This window comes from Bactrocera tryoni, chromosome 3 (genome assembly GCF_016617805.1).
Source record: "Bactrocera tryoni isolate S06 chromosome 3, CSIRO_BtryS06_freeze2, whole genome shotgun sequence".
NCBI classification, from domain to species: Eukaryota; Metazoa; Arthropoda; class Insecta; order Diptera; family Tephritidae; genus Bactrocera; species Bactrocera tryoni.
The window spans coordinates 22441095-22465168 of record NC_052501.1 but is presented as its reverse complement, the minus strand read 5'-3'; the positions used below and the strand labels follow the sequence as shown (position 1 = coordinate 22465168).

The 24074-nt window shown below is 36.2% G+C and overlaps 1 protein-coding gene across 2 annotated transcripts in view; it reads right to left on the bottom strand.

Moving 5' to 3' along the window:
- The window catches only part of LOC120772988, a 111226-nt gene that overhangs the window by 26853 nt on the left and 60299 nt on the right, over window positions 1-24074 (bottom strand). The window contains exons 1-2 of one of the 2 annotated variants that reach the window (XM_040101902.1): window positions 6315-6899; window positions 4168-4328 (exon numbers count right to left, since the gene is read on the bottom strand). In XM_040101902.1, coding sequence (XP_039957836.1) covers window positions 4224-4328; window positions 6315-6899 — 690 coding nt within the window. In that variant the 3' untranslated portion in view covers window positions 4168-4223. Of the gene's footprint in view, window positions 1-4167; window positions 4329-6314; window positions 6900-24074 lie in introns of those variants that run through there. The other variant, XR_005705118.1, reaches the window with a different exon arrangement.

The window sequence follows — 24074 nt, the reverse complement described above, 5'->3', positions numbered from 1 at the left end:
TTCCTCCACGCACGGGCACACATACGCAGCGCATTGTTGTTGTGCGCAGAGATATACAAGCGCTGCCCGCGGCATCTTAGATTTATGCGCGCCGATAATTAGCGATAAATCAAGTGGTAATTTGGTGTAAATGAATAAATAGCCATTCTGATTGTCAATTTGCCACTGGCGCATTTCGAATCACACACAATGCATTGCTGCGAATGCGACACTACTTTGACAATTACGGAGTTCAAAATGTGTGAGCAATTCACTGTTAGCTCCGCTACTCGTAGTGCATATGTGGCGTCCAGTACTGAGCTTTGGAAAGCCTTCCTTAGAAAGTTAGACTAGCGGCGAAGTATTGAGTACTGCTTGATTTGTGAAATACTGGTCTTTTCTGCCGGCACAAGGTGGGAATAGTTTGTTTGTTGTGTGTTGTTTGCGCAGAAGCGCTCTTGTACTGTTGATTTTACAGCGGATATGTTAATGAAATGCTAATAACAGTTCGTTTGTTTCCATATTAACATTCTTGATGTTAACAGCTAACATTGATGTTGTTAGCAGCACAGCAGCTCAGCATCACTGCTATAGCAAATCTGCTGGAAAACTGTTTTTACACATAATAATATTAATTCTCCTCTGTTACATCATTAACATAGTGGCTGCTAACTAAATTTAACCGGTTTCATTAATGTCCGTTTGTTAGAGATATGTTATATTGAAATGAAATAGTGAATTTGTTTTCATAAATTATTTAGCTGTATATATGTAACATGATATTAGTCAAGTTTTCCCCCGATTTTATGTATTTCGGACACAAAGAAACACCGTTAATAGAAAAAAACGAAGATTTTTATTAATATAACCCACATGTTGGCAAATATATGCGTTATAAAATCAGTCGGAAGTTCTAAATCATTCTATTTAGGTACATATGTGGAGACTAAGGGAAGTATTGACACGATTCACCCACTTTGTTTTGATATAACATATAGATCAGAAAGATATTCTTTACGAAATTTATTTATATATATCACACATTGTCCGATATTTTGGGTCATTCAGTTTATGCACTGGGGTCCCATTTTCAGTATCTGCTTAAACAGTTATGGTATGATTTTGAATTTTTAGATATATTGATCGGTTTTTGATTTGTAAACTGGAAAGAAAAATACTCAGAAGGAATTTAGTAGTAGTAAAGTTATGTTATATGGGAAGTAGGCGTTGTTATAATACGGCTTAGCCCATTTTCGTACTTTAATATGTGACTAATGCCCAGAGCATACTAAAATTATGGAGGATAAACTTCTCCAGCCTGATGAATGGCAGTGAAAGCATAACACCAGGAGTTGGTGGTTTTGCAAACAGAAAAGCGGCGGGAGACGATGGATTACCGGCCGAGCTATTCGAACACGACGGCGAAGAACTGATAAGGAGCATGCATCAGCTTCTTTGCGGAATATGGTCGGACAAAAACATGAGCTACGATTGAAATTTTAGTGTATTCTGTCCAATCCACAAAAAGGGAGGTCCCACAATCTGCGCCAACTATCTTGGGATAAGCTTCGTTAACATCGCATAAGGTTCTATCGAGCATATTCTGTGAAAGATTTAAGCCTACGTCAACAAACTGATTGGACCTAACCAGTGTGACTTTATGCCTGGAAAATCAACAACTGACCAGATATTCACCATGTACCAAATTTTGGAAAAGGCCTCTTCGTCGATTTCACCGCCGCACGAAAATGAGCTGCCTTTATGCCCCTACGTCTGAATTTGGTATCCCCGCAAAACTAATACGTCTGTGTAAACTGACGGTGAGCAATATCAAAAGCTCCGTCAGGATCGGGAAAGATCTCTCCGAGCCGTTCGATACCAAACGAGGTTTCAGACAAGGCGATATCCGTTCGTGCGGCTTCTTCAAACTTCTCTAAGTGAAAATAATTCGAGCTGCGGAGTTGAATCGAGAAGGCACAATTTTTTATAAGAGTGTACAGCTGCTGCTATCTACGATGTGGATACCTTTGGCCTCAACCGCCTCGCCGTTAGTTCTGCTTTCTCCAGAATGAATAAGAAAGCGAAGCAAATGGGTCTGGTAGTGAACGATGGCAAGACGAAATATCTCCTGTCATCATATAAAAAGTCGTCGCACTCGCGACTAAGCTCCCACATCATTGTTGACAGTCATAAGTCGTCGAAGCAGTCGATAATTTCGTCTGTCTTGGAAACTGTGTTAATAGCAATAGCAATGTCAGCCTCGATATCCAACTTGCCAACAGGTGCTACTTCGGACTGAGTAGGTAATTGAGAAGTAAAGTACATTTTTGCTGTCTTCAGACATTATTTTCAATAAGGCAGAGGTTAAAAAAAGTTTTCCTCAACAATTTCTTTGTATTAGGCCAGCGATAGACAAATGTACTATGAGCCACACAGCATAATAGTAGACTAAAGAGAGATGTCACAAATAAAGGTTATTGAAATACATAAATAAATTTGTACTTACATAACACTATATTTAAACGGTACTCTACGTAAGTGAAACACTATTAAGAAAATCAATGTTTGAAAAACGAATAATTTGCATAAACGCACGTCGAAATCAAATCGGCCCCTTCTAATGGTCGAAAATCTAATTTTCTTAATGTAAAAATCACCTTAATAAACCACCATTGCAAGATACCTTTACGCAAGAAATTTATGCGGGTTAACTCTCCAAGCACAGGCATGCAGCTCTGCACCACTGCGGCCATTACTTTCATATTCACATGTCAGGTGTAATTCAATTCCGAGGAAACATTAAAGTAACCATCCGAAAGCACACCACTATGGCGGACAGCCATAGGCTCAACATTTTTATAACGAACATAAAAATCAATAATTTATTTGCTGGTCGGGGAATATACTTTCTATTTCGAAATGATACGTAAGCAGCAAACAAAACCCAGAAATGAAGCAAAAAACAAAATGAAGTGCCAAAAAACGGTGGAAGCCAAAGCGAGAAAAGCGAAAATCTTGTAAATTTCAGCGCACGAGTTTCATAATTTATATAATATTATATGATGCGAGAAAGTGGTAATGCCTAAAGGCATACTTTGTTTTTTAACCCGTCACAATATGTGTGCCCTCCCCGCTTCAGCCAAATGCTGTCGGCAGGAAGCGGCGTGTTACGAACGGTTGCTTAGAGACTGTGCCACGATTCGTTGGTTACAACATTACTTTAGACGAATTTCGCTGTGCGCAAAAGAAAATATAAAATATAAAAAATTTTACACTTGGCTAATTCCGTTGGGCTGCGGAAGCGCAACGCTTTGAAAGTGTCGACGGCAATCGAGCTTGGCGTTGTCGTTCAACAAATGCGTTTCCTACGACGAACGTGCGATGAAGGAAAGCTAGAAAGTACAGCAACATTTTGATGCCTTTGCTTGACTTGTGGTATTAAATAATATGTAGCCTACTTTTGTGATTAGCCATGCAAGACCGGGCTATTAAAGCTTGAAGTAGGCTGATGCTACGAATTTCACTTAAACTAAATTTACGAGAGCCACAATGACCTGTGACTACAACACTCGAAAGTGAGAAAAAGTGAAGCATACCTTTGCGGTTGATGCCTTGGAATGCAAAAAAAATTATTATTTTTGTTCAAAATTAGAGTAGAGTATGAGAAAATACATAATAAAAAATGAGCCGACCTTTTGTTTTGTAGACGCTTCTATTTTTAGTTATTTAAAATAATATACGAGCGCTATGTCTTTCACATAAATAACCTTTTTATGGTCTTAAAGAAAAACCTCGCTTAATTTTCCTGTAACCAAGCCAAGGAACCCCTGGAAGTTCTGCAGAAAACACAAACCCTAATTTTGTATTTTTTCCTTTCTCAATTTTATTGTCGCCTAACGTGCTCTTATTACTACATAAAATAGCAGTCCGCTGCAAATCTAAGTAAAAAAGGACTCAAGTGATGGAAAGCAAGAAAAAACAATGAAAGAAGACTGTCGAAAATAAATAATGAAGGTGAAAATTTTAGCTGAAAAGGTGCTAAAAATATAAGACGCCAAATAGGTGCGAACAAATTTAGGGCATATCTGCTGTAAATTGTCGAATTGTCTCATTCACCTTATAAATATGTATCCCTTAAATTATTAATTCTTTTATTATTTTGCTTGGGTATTAAATAAATAATTTAACCTTTTGATCCTTTTAAAGAGTTTAAAAAGTAATAAACCGGCTTTGTCTGCAAATAATTATGGTCCCCAGCTAAGTACACTAAATCCAATCTTGATTATATTATCAACGTCAATGAAATTTTGATTTAGCTTACGAATGGGCGCGGCCAGATTGGAGGATTTCTAAAAAAAGAATAAGAAAGCAATAATTAAAAAGTATATATATTTAAAATATATTGTTGAAATTGAAACATATTTAAACGATCTTCTATAAATAAAATGTTAAAAATATGTTATCGATTCTAAATAATAAAAATCGATTTAACGAGAGCAAAATAGTTTTATGTGGTCAAAAGCGAAGAGTTTTGAAGATATATTAATTTAAACATATTTCACTGTAAATGGTACGTTATTTATTACTGATAACAAAAATCGACTATCGATAACAGAAATAAAAAATTATCGCTAATAAAAATATATTATAAATAAATGTATAGAAAGATAAACTTAAATACTTCTTATAATGTATAAATACATAAACCATAAAGAATTCTTACTATAAATAATATGTTATCGATTACCGATAATAAATATCAACTATTGATAGCATAATTTAAAACAATATTAATAATAAAAATTTGATATAAAGAAATAAATAGAAACATGAACTTAAAAAGCTCTTACTGTAAATAATATGTTAACGATTACCGATAAAAAAATCTATGTACTTTCGATACAAGAATATAAAATAAAAAATATATAAATATAAAGTGAGCGAGAAGGAGCTGTAAATAATATGTTATCGATTACCGATAACAAAAGTCAAATAACGATAACGGAAATTAAAAATTATCGATAACAAAAATCTGTTAGTGAAATAGTTTTTTATGAAAAATAATTTTATATATATCAAAAATATGAGCTGTACACGAATATGTAAACTTAAAGATTTCTCAATTTACTGTTTCATGGTTTGTCGATAAAAAACTAAATTGTCAATAGCATAAATTAAAAATTATCGCTAATACAAATCGAATTTTCGAATTTCGTTTCTTGGGAAGAATGATTTTATGCGGTCAAATAATGTTAACGAAAATATAAACATAAATACTTCTTAGTTCCTAATAAAAATCGATTTATCGATTTTTTTTTTTTTTTTGAAAAAAGTAGTTTTATAGTGGTCAAATAATGTTATCGTGCACGAAAATATAAACATAAACCATGTTTACTATAGAAAATACGTTATCGGTTATCGATAACAAAAATCAGTTATTGATAACAGAAGTTGAAAATTATCGTTAATAATAATCGTTTTACCGAACTTGGTTGTGTTTTATGCAAACACATAAAATTCGTTCGTTTAAAATAAATTTATTTAATTCTGTCTTCAAGAGCTCATGACAAAAATAAAAAAAATCGATGTACAAATCAAAAAAATAAATAATATCGATTTTCGATAGAAAACCCCATTACAATAATATTTTTTAGCATATGACATGTAAAAGCAGTTCCTTTTAAAATATACCAGCTAAATGTTCGGAGGTTGTTGTAACCATATCAATTGACTAAAATATATTCTAAAAATATTGCCAGTTATCAATCAGAAAATCGATAATGATAACAAAATTAACTTGATATATGTGAATACAAATTAAAAATTAGGGAATAACTATTTTTATGTAAAAAGTTGTAATTAAATTAAACAAAAAAAAATATTGAGAAAGCCTACCGGTATATCACATGGTAGCCAGAGGTTTGAAAAATCGATGCTTATGTGTGTTTGTATTGGAAATAAAAAATTAAAAGTATATATGTATATATATAAACTTCAGTCTAACAAAGTAAGTTATTGTAACTAACGAAAAATTACAACAAATGAAATCGATAAAATTTGAAGTTATAAATCGATAAGCAATCGATAGACAATTCATAACAAATCGATATTTTATCGATTTATAATCATTAAAAATCCATATCGGTGAATATCAGCAACAAACGAATACAAAATCTATATGGTTTTGCTATGTTGCTAATGTCAAAACTTAAACAATTTTGTGAACCTTGCCCATAAAATGGAGTAATACGAGTACACATTTTTAAATTGGAACGAGATTGCACCGGCCAAGCTGAACCTGTCAACAAATTCTACACCCTCCAAAATTCACTCACCCTCGTTTTCTGCAACAAGCTGCCGAATTCCTCGCTGCGCACGGTACGATACAGCTGTGAAAATTCACCGCCCGCCTGCACTTTGCGCGCCATTAAGCTGGCGATACGTGCGCGCGGCAACTCACGCACCACATCGCCGAGAAAATCGGACACCGTACGCTGAACCATCATATTCACCGGCACCTTCGATGGTATATTGAAGGCACGCAGTTGATTTGGTATGCGATCGATGATGGTGGTAACATCGAAACTGCCAGCATCGCGTCGCATTAAGCTGAGAAGCTCTGCGAAGTCACTGGTATTGCGTATCTGCTGCCAAGTGGCGGAAAATTCCGGGCTGCGTATAAATGCCAAAGCGCTGCGAAAACGCGCATCGACAATGTAATGACGAGCGGCAATATAGCCGATGCGGCGACGTGGTATCAGCGCCTGGAAATCACGCAGATCGGATTGCAAATCGGTGCTAGCGGTATTAACGGTAGAGCTGGCCGCCGCCGCTGTGTTGGAGGGCGCTGCAGCGCGCGTGAGGGTAGCCAAGCCGAGTATGGCTAGGCTAGCTGTTGCTACGAAAGCGCTGAGGTGCATCTTTATTAAAGGTTGAAGTGCTGTGGACTGTGCAGATTTGTGCTAACTAACGGAACTGCGGTTTGGACGCGTTTTAAATGTGAAAGTAAGCGTTTCTGCGGTTTTTATTTGAAAAATTGGCGCGTTTAAGTGGCGAAATTTTAATGTAGCAAAGCAATTTTTTGTAATAATAGTAATACATTGTCAATGAGTGAAACTATTTTTTTGGGCTTTTTATTTATTTATGTTAATAGTTTTTTATTATTGGTAGGTCGCGTATTACTATGGAACACTTGGGTTATGATGCTAATTTTTTGTGCAAACAAATTGAGCCAAATCGGCGTTAAGCTCAATTTGTGTTGTTATTTTATGTAAATTAAAATTTTTATTTACTTACAAATTTAAAGAGTCGTCTAACAGTGACTTTAAAATCTGTTGGCAGTACTAACACTTAAATAAGGTGGAAAAAATTTTCTAAAAATTACTTTAAAATATGTTTGAGTGGCTTAATTTGCAGAAAATTGAAAAGTGTAGTCTAAAAATTATCTAAAATTCTCCTTAAAATATCAAAACATGCTGAAAAGTGTTAACTTTCGCTTTTGCAATTTTTTCATACAAAATATTTTTTTTAAATTTTTTTAATAATTTTTTTTAAATTTTTTTTTTCCAGAAAACATCTTTTAACTTTTTTTATATTTTATTTATTTTCAAAGTGACTTTTCACTCTCTCTTGGGCCCTCAAAGCAATTATTTACATGACTAATTATACCTTCGTAAAAGTATGGTATTGAAATAGAATGGCTGAAATAAGTTAAAAAAAAGATTTAGCAAAAATATGCCGGCGCTCAAAAATGAAGCAAATATAGTGAAAGTGCAGTTTTGATTTCGAAATATAACAATACCCTTCACAAATAAAAAAGTTTTCATTTAAAGACTTGATTTTGAACGGTCAGTTTGTAGAGTAGCTATATGCTATAGCGACCCGATCTGAAAAATTTGATCTCAGAATATACCGTTGACTTAAAAAATAATCCATGCCAAATTTCGAGAAGATATCTTGTCAAATAAGAAATTTTTCCATATAAGAACTTTATTTGGTTCAGTCAATTTGTATGGCAGCCAAATGCTATATTGGTCCGATATCGGCGGTTCCAGCAAATCGGCAGCTTCTTGACGAGAAACGGACGTATGCAAAATTTCAGAACCATAACTCAAAAACAGACGGACAAATAGACGGATGGTCATGACTTAATCGGCTCAGCTCATCACGCTGATCATTTATATAATAAAAATATTTTATAAAGTACCTGACGCTTCATCTTCTTGTTACAAACTTCCTGGAAAACTTAATATACTTTGTTCAGGGTATAAAAATATTGCTTGCATAGCAAAATATTTAAAAAAAATTAAAAAAAAAAACAAAAAAATCACTTGCCACATGCCAGCCGTTGCAACAAACGAGCAAACAAGTAATTTCGCCGCACAACTAGGTAGACAAATTAGTTGCAGCACAAATGCATACAAGCTCTTTACTGAAGCAGATGCCATACTCACCCACACCCACCCAAAAAATTTTTATTTGACTACAAATTGGCGCTGTCAAACAAGCAGTCAGCGACGGCACCTAAACCAAACGGTCGCCTCAATCGGCCCAAAAACACTTTCTATGGCACTCATAGTTACAATTTTTGTGTGGCGTGGCCCATTATCATTGAGTAGCCAAAAAGTAAATATGAAGCAAAAATAGCAATCGCACACATTTAGCCAACTGCCACAGACGAAAAAAGGCGCAAATAAATCGAACACACAGTGCTAACGTACAAAGTATGTGTGCGTTTGTAAGTATACCACATATGTATGTACGTGGATATATGTATATGTGTGTGTACTCTGCGCAAATGGGCAGTCAGCCAAGCAGCGAAAGTGATTTCAGCGCAGACAGTTACTAATTGAACGTGAAAAGAGGCGCGAATGTAGCGAAAACGTCAAAAAAACCTGACAGTTTTCTCCTCTTAATTGTTTAATAAGTGATTTGTTTGCTCACATTTTGGTAGTGAATTAGATATTGTTGTTTGATATTCACAAAAGTATTTGCAAATCATATTTAATACAAATAAATTACTATTATAATGAATTCCATGTTCTATTTATGAAGGTCCAACGATTGCGTGCCAAATTTTGTTCAGCGATGAGCCATATTCTTAGTTCAATTGGCTAAAGAGTAACAGAACGGGATTCAAGAGCAGCCATTTCATACAGAAAAAACAACGGTTTGGTGTGGTTTGTGGATCGGTGAAATCATCGGTCTATATTTCTTCAAAAATGATGCCGCCGAGAACGTAACCGTCCATGGCGACCGTTATCGTGCCATGACAACCGACTATTTGATGACTGAAATTGAAGCTCGTGATCTCGGCGTCATTTCAATAAGACGGCGCCGCTTCCCACACATCGCATCATTCAATGGATTCATGGAGAGAACACTTCGGTGAGCAGATAATTGTGATATCACACCGTTAGACTTTTTCCTGTAAACATATGTAAAGTCTAAAGTCTATGCGAACAATGCCGCTGCGATTCAGGCTCTGGATCAAAAAACCACACGAGTCATTCGCCAGTTACTAGCCGAAATGCTCAAGTGAGTCATCGAAAATTGGACTGAACGGATGGAACATCTGAAACGTAGCCGCGTTCAACATTTGAAAGAGATAACCTTAAAAAAATAAATTCAAAAAATTTTTTTTTTGAATGATAATAAACATTCCCCACTAAATTTGAAGTTTTTGTTTTTTTTTTAGTAGGGAACCCAGAAATGCAGGGTGATCCATGATAATTACAATTAGACTTTCTGCCCACGTCCGAAAAGCATCGAGTATACAGGGTGGGACATTTTTTTGCTGATGTGTTGGCTTGGCGCAAATTTCAAATTAACAACTGGCTTTAAAAGTTACTAAATTTCAGATATGTATTTATTAAAAAAAAAATTTTCATTACAACATAATTGAAATGGTAATTTTTGGCCGCAGTTTTCAGCTGTGTCACTTTCAGCTTTGCCATGACTCATTCGAGCATTTCTAGTGGGGTCTTCTTTTTGCATTTTCAATGAAAATTTTTCCATAGTAATGCATATATTTTTAGTACAATTAAAGAGAAGAGATTTCAGCAATCATAAAGCCTACTAATGTACAAAAAAAAGTTTGAAATTTGTACTGAGATTATTTTTTTTCGAAATTTAGGGGTTTTCCGATATTGAGTCAATATAAGAAGTAAAAGTAAATATTTGAAATTAAAAAAGTACAGTGTGTTTGGAACATAAGATGGTAAGTTATCAACAAATTTCGTGAACGAGATAAAAATAAAGGCTCAAAGACTGGCTTATCTGAATTTCTCATATAATTTTTGAGGTTATGTGAAAAAAGTCGTTTACAAAAGTTATAGATTTTTTCATTACCTGCAACATTGCTTTATAACTTTTTTTCATAAGAACCGTAGTTTTGACGGAAATAGAGATAAACTGGTTTGAACTCTTAAAAATTCATAAAAATAATAATATTTCAAGAATCCGAAACTGGAGGGTGATAAACTGATTAAATGTTCTCCAAAGAAGACGATTTTCTATATTTACGCCACGAAAGAAATGGTTCTTAGTTTAACACAATTGAACGACTATTCTCAAAGTAAGACGTCAGTATTTCGCCGCGTTATTTCAATATGAGGCGATCCTTTCTTAGTATTACATTGAATCAAGATTCCCGTCATGTCATGTATCATCACTACAGTCTGCCAGAAAATGTTAAAATTGTGCTAAGTTGATGTTCCGGACGGACGGACCGAACCGGACGGAGCGAAACAGAACAAATAGTTTTTCGGCAAAATCAATTTATTTTATTCAAAAGTCGTTTCCAGCTTTTTGCACGGTCCAAAGGCATGTCGAACGAGTGTTTTGGCTCGTTGGCCGGTATGGCGGTGCAAGCCTTTTGAATGGCCTCTACGTCTGCATAACGCTTTTCTTTTGTGGGTAAAAGCATTTTTCCGAAAAGAAAGAAGTCGCACGGTGCCATATCAGGTGAATACGGGGAGTGGTTAATGGTTGAAATGTGATTGTCAAATAGTCGGCAACAAGTGTCCATCAAGAGTTGGATTCTGAGCAATTTTTGGTCTTCAGTCAATGGGTGCGAAACAACCCGTGCATACACCTTTCGTAAGCCCAAATGTTCGGTCAAATTCCAAGTCAATTTTTTGGAGATGTTCAATTCCACTTCAATGAATTTCAATGATGATTTCGACAAACAATAAAAAAATATTTCCTGCACATCCCTAAATACAGACGCCATAACTTTCCTAGTAGACTTTTGCGGTTTTTCACGCTTTGTGAAGGCCACCCGGATGACTGTCGATTGAACTTCGGTGTGAAATATCGGATCCATTAAAGCTAAGTTTTTTCTTCAACTGTATTTTTCCCTCAAAAGCAGTGTTTTATCAACACGCGGAATTTCTTTTTATCCATTTTCTCACAATAACAGAAGTTACTTCACTCAAAATGATATAATTCGGAAACTAGCGATCCGACAGCTGCCAAATTTATACACGCAGCTTTTGAAGGTTAAGGCTAACTAAGAATCATATTAATTCTAGTAGTTCCATCCACAAGTATGTGTCAGGCCGGAGACTTTTCAACAACCTATTATTTATATAATATTTGAATAGATTTTAGAGAAAAGTGGTTAGATCTCGTATATGAAACTGCAAATGAATGCTTCTCAAAACAAAGTTAAATGTAAGAAATAGAAGCCCGTAATTATATTAGTTAGCAAATTTGAAACTCTGATTTTTTTAATCATCCTAAACAAGTCATTACACTTCTTCAAACGTCACTAACAAAAAATTCCAGAAAAACAAAACTTTACCACTTCGCCTCTGCTGCCTTGTGTATTATAGAGATAATGACCATAATAAATACGAAACAATTGTGTAAATGAATGCAATTATTGCGCAATAAACTACACTCGCGCCTACAACAACGCATAAAAACTGCGAACAGCAGGCGGCACTCATAACGCACACACACATAATCACAGAAATATAATATTATGCATGCAAAAGCCACACAAACGCAAATGTAACTGCATAATGGCGCCCAAAAGTATGCTGCACTTACTCACACTTGAGCAACAAATAAAAAATGGCAGCGTTGAAGGATGCAGCGACAAGCCAAACTGCGAAAGTTGGAAGTGTCAGTTAAAGTGAATAAATATACACAAATGTATATAAACATAACTGCATTAGTGTGTGTGTGTGTGAGTGCTGGCGTTGGCGTGCCAATGTTGGCTGCCGCAATTATTCTTAATTTCCGCATATGAAAAATGATCTCGTTAACAATTGTATAACGGCATAAAAACGCACACAAATGCATATATATATAGTATGATTTATATGTATATCGATGTGTATGTGAGAGTCAACGCGCTGTCGCCTAAAAGTCTGTTTCGGGTTGTGTTTTAAAATAATGAGCGCGCCTTGCCCGGATGCTGCGAAGCGTTAAGTAGTAGATGCTGGCATAATGCTGCGAAAATAAGCAGAGGAAAGCGCAATATATATGTGCGGTGCATGTGTGTGCGATATGATGGAGAATGTGCAAGTTGGTGCAAAGAAAATTAATTTGAAATTGATATTACAGTTGATGTTCATTTGCAGTCGCACTGCACCGGAGTCTTTCATATTCATTTATATATGCATATAAATATACTCAATATACATATTTACATCTATATAAATATATGTACATACACTCATATCAATTTCTTGCTTTTAAGTTTCGCTGTCTTTGCCAACTCGCCTCGTTTCGTATTGGTAATAACTCATTTTCTTGGCTCGCTGTGAGACACCCACACCATTTGTCATCGCTCTCTTTATTGAGTAGGACGTTGAAGTTGTTATTGTACTTCTTAAGCAGCAATTTGTATTTTTTGTGTATATGTGTTTTTATAAGATTTTTCGACAGCAGTATTTTCACCACAGACTTATCGCATTTCTCAAAGGAAGAAAAAGTATCTACATGTTGTTAGGGTTTGTTCTGCTTTAATTTCCAAAAATATAGTTTCTTCGAAAATGTTGTGGAAGGGTGTTTTACATGGCAAATTTTATGTTTATATAAGACAGAAGTATTACAATTGGATGCATATGTTTTATAGTTAGTCCAAATCGTTGAAATTTATTTATGGTAAGTTATAGGCCAAACAATTGGTTCAACCAAAATGTGGCTAGATGAGTGCTATCCGGACTTTGCCCACACTAATGAACCATTCAGTGGTAGCTTTCGAAATTTATGACCATATAGATCACCTAAGAGGACGAACCCAGTGGAAATTAGGCCCTTTAGAACGAAAATGTCCAACAAATCCACAAGAAAATTTTTGATTAAATGAAAATGTATTCTAAATATCTCACGACCTCCAGATTCCAGCTACCCCCCCACTTTTCGTCAGCGCTTCTTTGGATTCTTTTGTTAACAATAGCAGAATCTGTATTGTGGATCGTTTCTTCTTCTCACCATATTCCGCCGCGGGGCCCTTGCAGACCCTGGCGATTCTCTATCCCTCAGTTGGCAAATTGGGGTTGCAGGTTCTGAAAAGCTGCCTTATCTGATTCGGTTGCGAAGGCGTGGCCACGATCTATACTCTTTCTCTTGGTCGGGATTTCATATACTTCATGTCCACCTCTACTAGTCTGGCTCTTCTCCAACCTTGGCTATTGTGGCCTTATGTAGCTGTGCCGATCACTCGCCATTACAGCTTATCATCTTTATTTGGCCTGGTACCATCCGAAATCTGTGCATCAATCCATCCACTGGCGTCAGCGTAGCTTGCACCATTAGGCTCTGGAAATTCTTCCTTCGGGATCTTCCTCATTTATGATAAAGCGGTTCCGGACCACATTAGCAAATAATTTTGCTGTTATGACGACCTTAATTGTCGGTCTTTTAGCTAATGGTTTAGGTTCTTTAGCTGACCTCTGTTATTTGGCTGCTACTATTCGCGACTTGAGCCTAAAATTTGGCAAGACTGCTCTTGCGCATTTAACAGCTTCCTGGAGCACATTCGTTACCTCCGCCTGGGTTGGCGGTTGCAGCTACATTGTCTTCAGCGGTTAGATAGCAAGTTGATTCTCCGCTTTAAAACTAAGCCATTCTCTGGCAGATACTGTACCAGCAGCAACACTTTTAGAATTTTTTCCCTTCCTCTGCTTCGCAGTCACTTTTTGCCTACGGGGTTTAGATGAATGTTTTGGAGATCATCACGAATGTTTTGTAGATCGTCTTCTGGTAACAACTAGCTCCCTTCGTCTTTTTTACAGGAGCCTCGGACTCCTTTAAATTTGTATTTTTGTTATTATTTTGGCTCATGCTTGGACCCATCTAGACGGCTCCAGACGGTTGATTTACGGCACGGGTCACGTGGCACCGTATTCTAGCTCTTATACTATCTACCATAATATGTCTATATGTTGTGCTATTGAGGAGCAACGGAAACGTAGGTAGGAAGTCTGATCTTAGCTATATACCTCCCTACCACATTAGAGGCGAACTATTGCTAGCCCGTTCTTGCCTACTTCGTGAAACTGTAGTATATATTATCAGTCGGCACTCTCCCAGAAACGTGGTACCTTAATTTACTCCGTTGTCTAACGATTTGCCATTCGATTAAACTCTATGAAGTCCCAAACTTAAACTCTTAAAAGAAGTGTTGCTCCTAAGAAATGTAGAAACAACCAAGATATGTATATTCGATTTCAAATCCATTGTGAAGCAAAATACAAATCTTACAACAAAAAACTTACAATTAAAAACTCGAAAGACGGTTAAAATTGGAGTATAATTTACAATGCCATCTATAGAAAATTTTATCGATAACATGTTTAGCATGTTTAGCAGGCCTAGTATGATAGGTAGTGGTAGAGAAGGGTGTCTAAATATTATCTATTTATTTTCGGCGTTGCACAATATCTCACATAGCCTGCATATATTTTTTTTGGATATCAAGTTCAGTATTATTGGTATTATTATATTAGCTCTGGTTGAAAAGACCTATCCATCTCTATCTCTATGTCTGTATCTATCTCTACCTCTATCTTTATGTCTATCTCAATGCCTACCTCTATCGCTGTCTCTATCCCTTTCTCTGTTTCAATCTCAATCTCTAACTGTAACTCCAAATTTCACTGTAACTCTAACTCCAACTCCAACTCAAACTCTAAATCTAACTCTAACTCTAAGCTAGAGGCTTTAACTCTAACTCTAACTCTAACTTTAACTCTAACTCTAGCTTTAACTCTAACTCTATCTATAACTCTAACTTTAACTCTAACTCTAACTCTAACTCAAACTTTAACTCTAACTCTAACTTTAACCCCAACTCTATCTTTATCTCTTTCGCTGTCAATCTTTATCTGCCCATGTCCACTTCTTTTCGAAAGCAGATTATTCGTCGAAACCGCCGATCTATCGATCAATATCAAGTTCTTGTATAGAAACTTTTTTGTTAAGAATGGTAGTTCTTCGAAGTCATTTCAACTGAACTTAGCATGTTATATTAATGTTTATTCTTATCTCAATCTTTATCTCTCTATTTTTGTTTTTATATTAATCTCTCTGTTTATCTCTTGAGGGCTTTTGTTTTCTAAAGGAGAAGCACATATCACATATCATTGAAAATAAAGAAAACTTTCAATTTGCCAAGCGCGTTCTACCGTTGGGCATTTTGCAATTTAAACAAGCCAACGCTCTCGAAGAATAGGAAAACAAATACTCGAAATAAGCACTAAGTAACCGCAAGTATGCTTATAATTTATTTTACCACTACTTGAGCTGAAAAACTTGCATGCTGGCGCTGCTCAAACTAACTGAGAGGAAACTAAATGAGTTGTCTTGCCAGACAAAAGAGGTGAGCGTGTGTTTGGGTCTTCGTTCGAAAGCGCTGACCATTGCTTTGTTTGTATATTTTTATGCATGCTTGTGAACGACTAAGAGCAAGTGCAATGAGGGCTTGTTATTTTTACTTTTTCCTTTTGCTTTTTCATTTCATTGTTTGTTTGTGTTCGTGTGTTTATGTTCGTCCAGGAAATGTACAGGAGCAGTATTAACAAGACAATACAACAATAACAATATCAATTTCATCAAATTTGCCAAAAACCAACCAACCAACCGTATCCTTTCGTTATATTTTTGATTTGGCCATGATGTGCTAGTGCGCCTGAGTGTATGCTATGCGTACGAAATGTTGATGCCAACGACTCGGAGTATTACATCTCTGCACTTGTAATTGTTCTTTTCTGAATTTTCAATTTGTAAAAGTTGCACGCAAACGCACAACAATTCAGTTTTCCTTTGTTATTGTTGCAATTGCTTATTTGATTTCGTTGTATGTTTTTGTTATTATTGTTGGAATTAAGTAAATAATTGCTGTTTAAAATGCTCGTCAGGTTTGCATTCGCCTGGCTGTATACCGAAAGGCATTCGTACTTACTCAAAAATGTTGGGGGTTCCATTGCGCGCTGGATGGATTTCTGCACGAGTCCACATCTTGGTGAAGGCGTGTGAGTGGTGAATGGCAAGTGATGGTAGTCGTGGTGAAAATTTTCAAAACTTATGAGCGCTTTTCAGTTGTTCTGTATGAAATAGAATAACCAACATGCATGTTGTTGTTATTTACTTCTGCTCATTTGTATTAAGTAAATTTTGTTTTGTTTACTCTTCTCTTCATTAAGCTCGAGCTGATGAGTGCCATCAGCCATTAGTCGGTGGAAATGTTATTTTTTCCTCCAATTAGCTGCGGAAAATGTTTGCCTTGACTACCGATTACCTACTATTTACACTTTGCTTCCACGAAAGTTTGCACCCACACACACACACATGGAAGCGAGAGTTACTGTGAGAAATGTGTATGGTATTCGAACAGTACATTAATGCTCATTAGTTTGAAAATTAGGAGTAAATAAGATTTACAATGTTCAAAGTTTGTATAAAAAAAAAACAAAAAGTGAATGAGATTTGGTCGGATTATGCTTGGTTCAAACATGACTTTCATTCTTTGTATAGCTGAGTTCTACATATAATTTAAGCTCTAATTTATTCAGTAGGTTACGCTAAAATAAAATTTCGAAAATTTGGATATAGCGCCATCTATCATTAGGTTATGAGGTTGATCCTAAACGGGATCTCACGCGGACAGCTCAGAACACCGATCCGCTGTGTTACCTAAAAACTCTTATATAATAGATACACCAAATTCTGAACTAAAGAGGATAAATGCTTGGCCAAGATTCTTAGACTTACCTCATGTCCAATAAGAACCCGTTATAGTTGTTGTTGTCGTAGCGGTAGAGTTCTGCCGAGTTGGCGTCCATTCCGTTTACGTAGACCCGACTATCATGGGAGCGATACAGTAATAACGTCTAAACCTGCGGCAATATGAGCTTTGCTTAGAGGAAATAGTTCAGAATATGTCCTTTGTTGTACTCTAAGCCAAAAGGATCTTGCAGTGCCACAAGAACGGGTCATCCATCAGCGCCTGCTAAGCGCACGTGAGATCAATTGGTCCAGTGGAAGAATGCAAGACGCCAATGAAGAGGAAACTCGGTCCCTTTTTAATGTGAGTGGGACGAGCGTGCTCACTCCGGCTAGGTCGTAGACTTTGCGGTTACCAGCGATTCCGCAATGACCAGGCATCTAGACGTTTGCTGCTGGTTTTTAGTAAGGACAGACACTACTTTACTAGCTTTAAGCGTACAGTTGGCGAGCTCAGTATACCCACCCGGCAGTCTTATTAAAAATACTGCGCTTTGTAGCAGTACGTCTAGTGCCACCTTAATAGCAGCCACTTCTACTTGAGAAACCCTACAGTGGTTTGGGAGCCTAACGCTAAAATCGACGGAGAGCTTCTTATATAAAACTCACCTACAACCTTCCCTCCTTGCTTCGATTCATCCGTAAAAGAACACACAGTGCTCTACTTCAGCAGAAAAAAACCGCCACTAGTAGCCTCTGTGACGCAGTGAAGCAAGTTTTCAGGAAAGCAGTTGAAGGTGCAGAGAGTTTCGTCGGGTCTTTGAAAGAATTCTTTGTCCACGGGTGCTATGATTACAATTGTATTAAGTGCTGTTGTTGATGCAGAGCGCAGTGTACCAGAGATACCGATAAGAGCCGTTCTGTGGGCAAGTGTAGCTCTTTTGGGTGCCCTCCACCAGTCAAATACACCATAGAACATTATTGGCTTGATTGGAGTTTCGTTGAGCCAAAACAACACCTTTGGTGTCAGTTTCCACCTTTTTCCTACAACTCATCTACAGCAGTATAATGCTTTTGATGTTATTATTGTTATTTATCATTACTTATTATTTCATTTAGAAATTTAATATTATTCTATTGTCTCGCATAAATTCTCATCCTCCGCTTTTCGACACCTTGCGTTTTGTGTTTGCAACTACTATTTTACAAAAAAACATAATTGTGTGTGAGATCTAAAAAGAGAATGTACATATATCTGGGTTTGATTGATTTCTCGCATAGCCCGTGGAGGGGTGTTTCACCTTCTTGCTTTAGCTCGCCTTCACACGGATGTATTTTTGGCTATCTAGAGGATACTAGGTCGAAGACCGGAAATCTTGAGCAGCTTGAAGATTTTAAGGTTAGATAGTCTAGTCATTATAGTAAGTTCAGTATATATAGTAGGATTCTTACCTAATTTAAGCTTAAATGACTGGACTATAGATATCTATATATATAAAAGAAAGTTGTGTTAGTTAAACCATTTATAACTGAAGAACGGCTGAACCGATTTGGCTGAAAAATGGTGGAGATGTAGCTTAGAACCAGGGTAAGGACATAGGATACCCTTATCCTTTATGTGAAAGTTTAATACAACTCATAAATACAAAAACTATATTTCAAATAATAAGCATTTGTTCTAAACTCATGTTTGTAAGAATCATTTGAATATATGCGTACAATTTTAAACAGAGAGAGAAAAGACTGATGTGATAATCTTTCCAGCCGCCTTTTTCGTTTTTCCACGCCTGAGAACCGGTTCATCATGTGCAGTCCGCTAGAATGACTGTCGATTGGACTCCAGTGGGAAATGATGGAGCTATGTTTCTTTCACCGACGAAAAATTTCGGCTTTATTCCGATTAGAGAGCACTTAAACACTTCTCAGAATCAGTTATTCGTTGTTTTTGTTGGATTATGAACTTGCGAGGCACCTACTTTGCTCATTTCGCCTGTTTCCAGCTTAGTAAATATCTTTTCAACGGTGGATTTCCCTGAGCCCAAATTCAACAGTATTTTCCCAAAAATAAAGCCAAATACTTTATAAACGCACGAAATGCTTTATGATCCATTTTTTTTGTAAACTAACACAAGTTTCTTAATAAAAATGCTATTCCTCATTAGCTTATAGTTATAATCCAACTAATAGAAATCATAAAGATGGTAGTAGTAGTTTTATCTATGTATCAGCCACAGTGAAGCCTGGACGGGTCCTCTAGTAAAGATATAAATAATTAATTATAGGAAAGTTTTACAAAATATATACAGACCACTAACATCAACTATAATATGGTATTGGTAGATCTTAAAAGTATATCCTGTCTTATATTGAAGAGCAGCAATGACTTTTTGATTACTTTTGGGAAAAAAACTACCATTATCTTGAGAAGAATGGACCTTATTCTAAGAGTGTATTCTTAAATCCAGTTCCTCGTTCGGTTTAACATTCAGAATATTGTGACATCAAAGAGCATACTGATATAAAAAGACATACGTTGTGAGTTGTCTCACAAATTGAAGCTTTTCTGATCTACTTAGATCAAAAAAATTATTGCGAACAGGTAGTCTTAAATTTTGTTATACCAGCCATCGGACTTAGCCAAAGGCTGAAAATGGTATACAACTTTTAAAAAGCCTTTCAACACACGACCTCATACAATTCAATTATGAAAAAGTTCACCGTTTTCCAAAGCCAATTTTTTATATTCAACATTTACGAACGCTCATATTGACAAAATTGAATTGACACATTAATTAATACTCAGGAGTAATTGCGTCATAATAAAGTCAAGTCAAAGTTTACAATCAACCCCATAAAAGTCAGCAGCAAACAAAAAACCAACAAAAGCAAAAACAAAAACGTGTCGTTGAACCTTTGTAAAGCCATAGAGACTGAAATTGTTTCAAATATTACATCAATTTACACCTCAAACCCCAAAAACGTCAATATCTGGCAATGGGGCGCAATTCCGAAATAGCCAACACGACAACTAGTCATCAGTTCAGCGCGTGCACGGCGCCAATGCAGCACCCACAAACTACGCCTATACACTGGCCAATTGGCGGTCTCTACTTTGAAGCTCGGCATGCGCCACACGCCCAACCCCTTCAGCCGAAATGCCCAGCACCCAACAGTACATTATCTATCGGCTATCTTTCATCGGCCACTTTATTCGTCATTTATTACGTGTGTATGTGCATGTGTGTGTGCAAGTGTTCGTATGTTGCGGCCATTGCAGCTTTGTTGTAGTGTCGTCAAACGTTGATGTCATGAACGAAATAGCAGTAAAACTAATTGCATTACATCAATTTTTCTGTTAAAAGTCAATAACCATCAAAACGGTTTTTCGTAAAAGTTCAGCGCCGTTTTAAATGTGCCACATGTTTGTATGTATGGTATGTATGTATGTATGTATGTATGTATGTATGTATGTATGTGTGTGAGGATGCTTTATACTATGTATGAGCTATAACCATATATGTATGGAAGGAAATTTGACGCGCGGACAGTAATAAACACAACAACATTAGAAAAATATCAATGTGCGCAATAGCAACAACAAAAAGAAATACAAAAACTTCAAAAAAGGAAAAATGAACAGTAATATAGAGCGAAAATTTGATGCGCGGACAGTAATAAAACAACAACAGTCCCAAATGTCATTGTGTACAACAACAACAACAACCACCACAACAAGGAGATATACAACAACAAAAACAAGTAGAAAATATACAACAGAAATACAAAAAATCGGTAAAATTTCAAAATACAACAATAACAACAATAACACTTTTTGAAACAAAAACCACCACAACAACAACAAACAAAGTTCTGATTATATTAAAAACAAGAAGATTTACAAAATATCATAACAAAATAAACAACAATAATAACAGCAACAACAACAAGGCAAAGTAGGTTTTGCATACCATCAGATGACAAAAGCTTTGAGTGTTAAAGCAAAATCGTACTGGATTTGATTTTATTCATAAAAATTTGCATAAACATTTCCAACATCTTAACTAAACCTAAAAAAATACTTTTTTTCACTAGCAAATTAGATTTTTGTCCAAAATTTTATCAAGTTGCTCAACAAACTACCAACAAATCGCATTTCCCGCTTATAGTGCTATAGTATGCGCTCTACCGCTGTGCCGCGCGCTTATCACTCGTCATTATCGTCAAAATCTGTTCAATTAAGCAACAAGCGCATGCACCAGTCGCTCCGCTTTCCACATCCATAAATGGATTTAGTGGCTTTCATGACGTGTTCATGCATTCCCTGTCATCACTTGTTGGCGCCAACCGCCATTCGCCAAACCACCCCGGACCCCGTCAATGTCTATGGCTCACATGCCAACAAACTAAACTCAGCCATCCTTTCTCGCAAATTGCCGAAGCACAGACATTTTGCGACCCCTACCAAAGTGAACGGAAATGAAATTGTTAATTGATTATAGCAGCGCTGCGAAAGAGATTAAAAACATTAACAACAAAAGCAGCAAAAAACAAATATTGGAAAAATTGCCAAAGTGAGCAACTAAGCGCTAGGGAACAGTGGCAAATGGAAGAATACAAATTTACACACATTTATGTAAATATTAGGGGTTTTTACTCCACTGGATGCAGGCATTGCTAGTAATGAGTTTGAAGTATCGCACTCTTTTGGTTCTTGACTAGTTCGTAGAAAATAGTATAGAAAGCAGGAAATGATATAAATATCCAGAAAATGATTAAAATAAAAGGAAGTGTATGTCGGAAATCTTATTACAAATGACCTTGAACAGCAATTGCTTGAGGTTTGGTAGACTATATCTAAGCTTCTAGTTTATTCGTGTAGAAAAGTCAGAATCTAATAAATAACACACATTCGAATCCAACGGAACGTCGATCTAAAGACAATCAAGGTAATAGTCTATTAAATATTAATGTAATACTTTCTCAAACATACTGTTGAATATATTAAAGAGTCCTCCCGTAAATTGCTTTTCTTGGAACCAGCATTAACACCAGCAACAATGTCAGACTCGAAATTCAACGCAGAATAATTCTTGCCACCTACTTGTTACTTCGTGCTGAGAAGTAAAGTCCTCTCTCAACGAACAAAAACCAAACTCTATAAGTCAATCATTATTCCTGTCCTGCTCTATCGTGCAAAGGCTTGGACAATAACAACATCTGATGATTCGGTGTCACGAGTTCTCGAGGCGAAAAATTTATGGCCTTTGCGCGTTAGCAACGTCGAATATCTCATTTAATGGGACAGCGGCCACGCTGGATAAATCATTTTGTCAGGACGAAAACACTCCAGCTCTGAAAGTATTCGACGCAGTACCCACCGGGAGAAGCAGAGGAAGAAGATGACCTCTACTCCGTCTGAAAGACCAGGTGGAGAACGACCAGGCTACACTTATAATCTACAAACCGGGTTTAACCAGAGTCGATGATGGTCGTCGATTAGTCGATGATTTTCTTTGTGTAAGTTGTTTCCATTCCCATAAAACTCTGTTAACAGAAGAAGTTATGAAGCACTGTATGGAATTTTTAACGAAGATATCGGTACGAAGATAGAATCAGTAGGTTGCTCGTGGCTCGAACGGTAATTTAAATGAAAAGGTGGGGAAAATAACCGACGTTTTTTGGAACAAGATTGTTGTTTAAAGTAATGATAAAACACAAACCATTGTTGACACGCCGTAATAGCCTCATATTGTGTATGTTTAGAGTGCTTTATGGCAAGAAGGAAGCAAGTTCTTCAAAAATGAGATCGGGTTTGTCTGAAAACCATATGTCTTAAAAAGCTTCCTTTTTTTTTAAACCAATATGTTATCAGCTTTCTTTGTGTGTATGTCTCCAAAGAACGCTAGTTTAGGTAACTGAACTTTTTCCTACCAGGCTGTCGCATTCTGTTCATATAAACCTAGCTACTAAACATATTTCGTTGTCAGAGAATGTACTTAATCGAATTTAATACTTTCTTAGTGTCTCGACGGCGAATGTCTCGACCGCGAATGGGCAATATATATTTCATTGTAGTCGTTAATTTATAATTGAAATTGAATGAGGAAATATAAATGCATGACGTATTTCTTGCGATAAATGTTTGACGCTTTCATAGCCCATTAAAGTAGTTTAAAGCGTATGCTGGTGAAAGAAATGATGTTTTTATGTCAGATAGTATTGAAATTATTTAATGTTATTGCATTTAGCGGTAGATTAAAAATTAATTATTTTTTAGTAACAATCGTCTATGTCTGCACAAAAGTAAAAACATTCACTTTTTACATTTTAAATACGCGAACTCGTAACGTTTCTTCAAGTGAAGCGAATACGTCAATGCGGCATATGAATATGGCCACCTTCTCTGAAACTTATTATTTTCTCTTCAATACCTAAGACCCTTAATTAATGGTATTGTTTTTTGTACATTAACTTGTTAAAACTACTTTCTTGACAAATCTCCGATCCGTTTCATTCATGCTAAGTTCGTCACTTGGAGCCGAGTGCAGAAGAGCATGGCTTTCAATCATAGACTGGTACGTGGTGTGTTTAGTGTCATGAACTTAAGTAGAATAGCTGTTGTATGATAACACATCTGCCAGCATGAAATCAAAATAATTCAATACCACTCGATGATAAAATTATTCCCTCAACATTATTACAAATTATCAAAACTTTGAAATACCTTCAGTCAAAAATGTCTACCGCACCTTAAACTGCCTTTAGTGCTTAAAGGGTTATCTAAAATTGATTGGGATGCGGCTACCAGTTTCAGTTTGGAGATATTATATACCACTTTTAAACTTCCAAGACTTCTTACGCCTATTGAAACAATTTTACAGTACAATGAGGGAATATTTGATTGAACTAGCGTC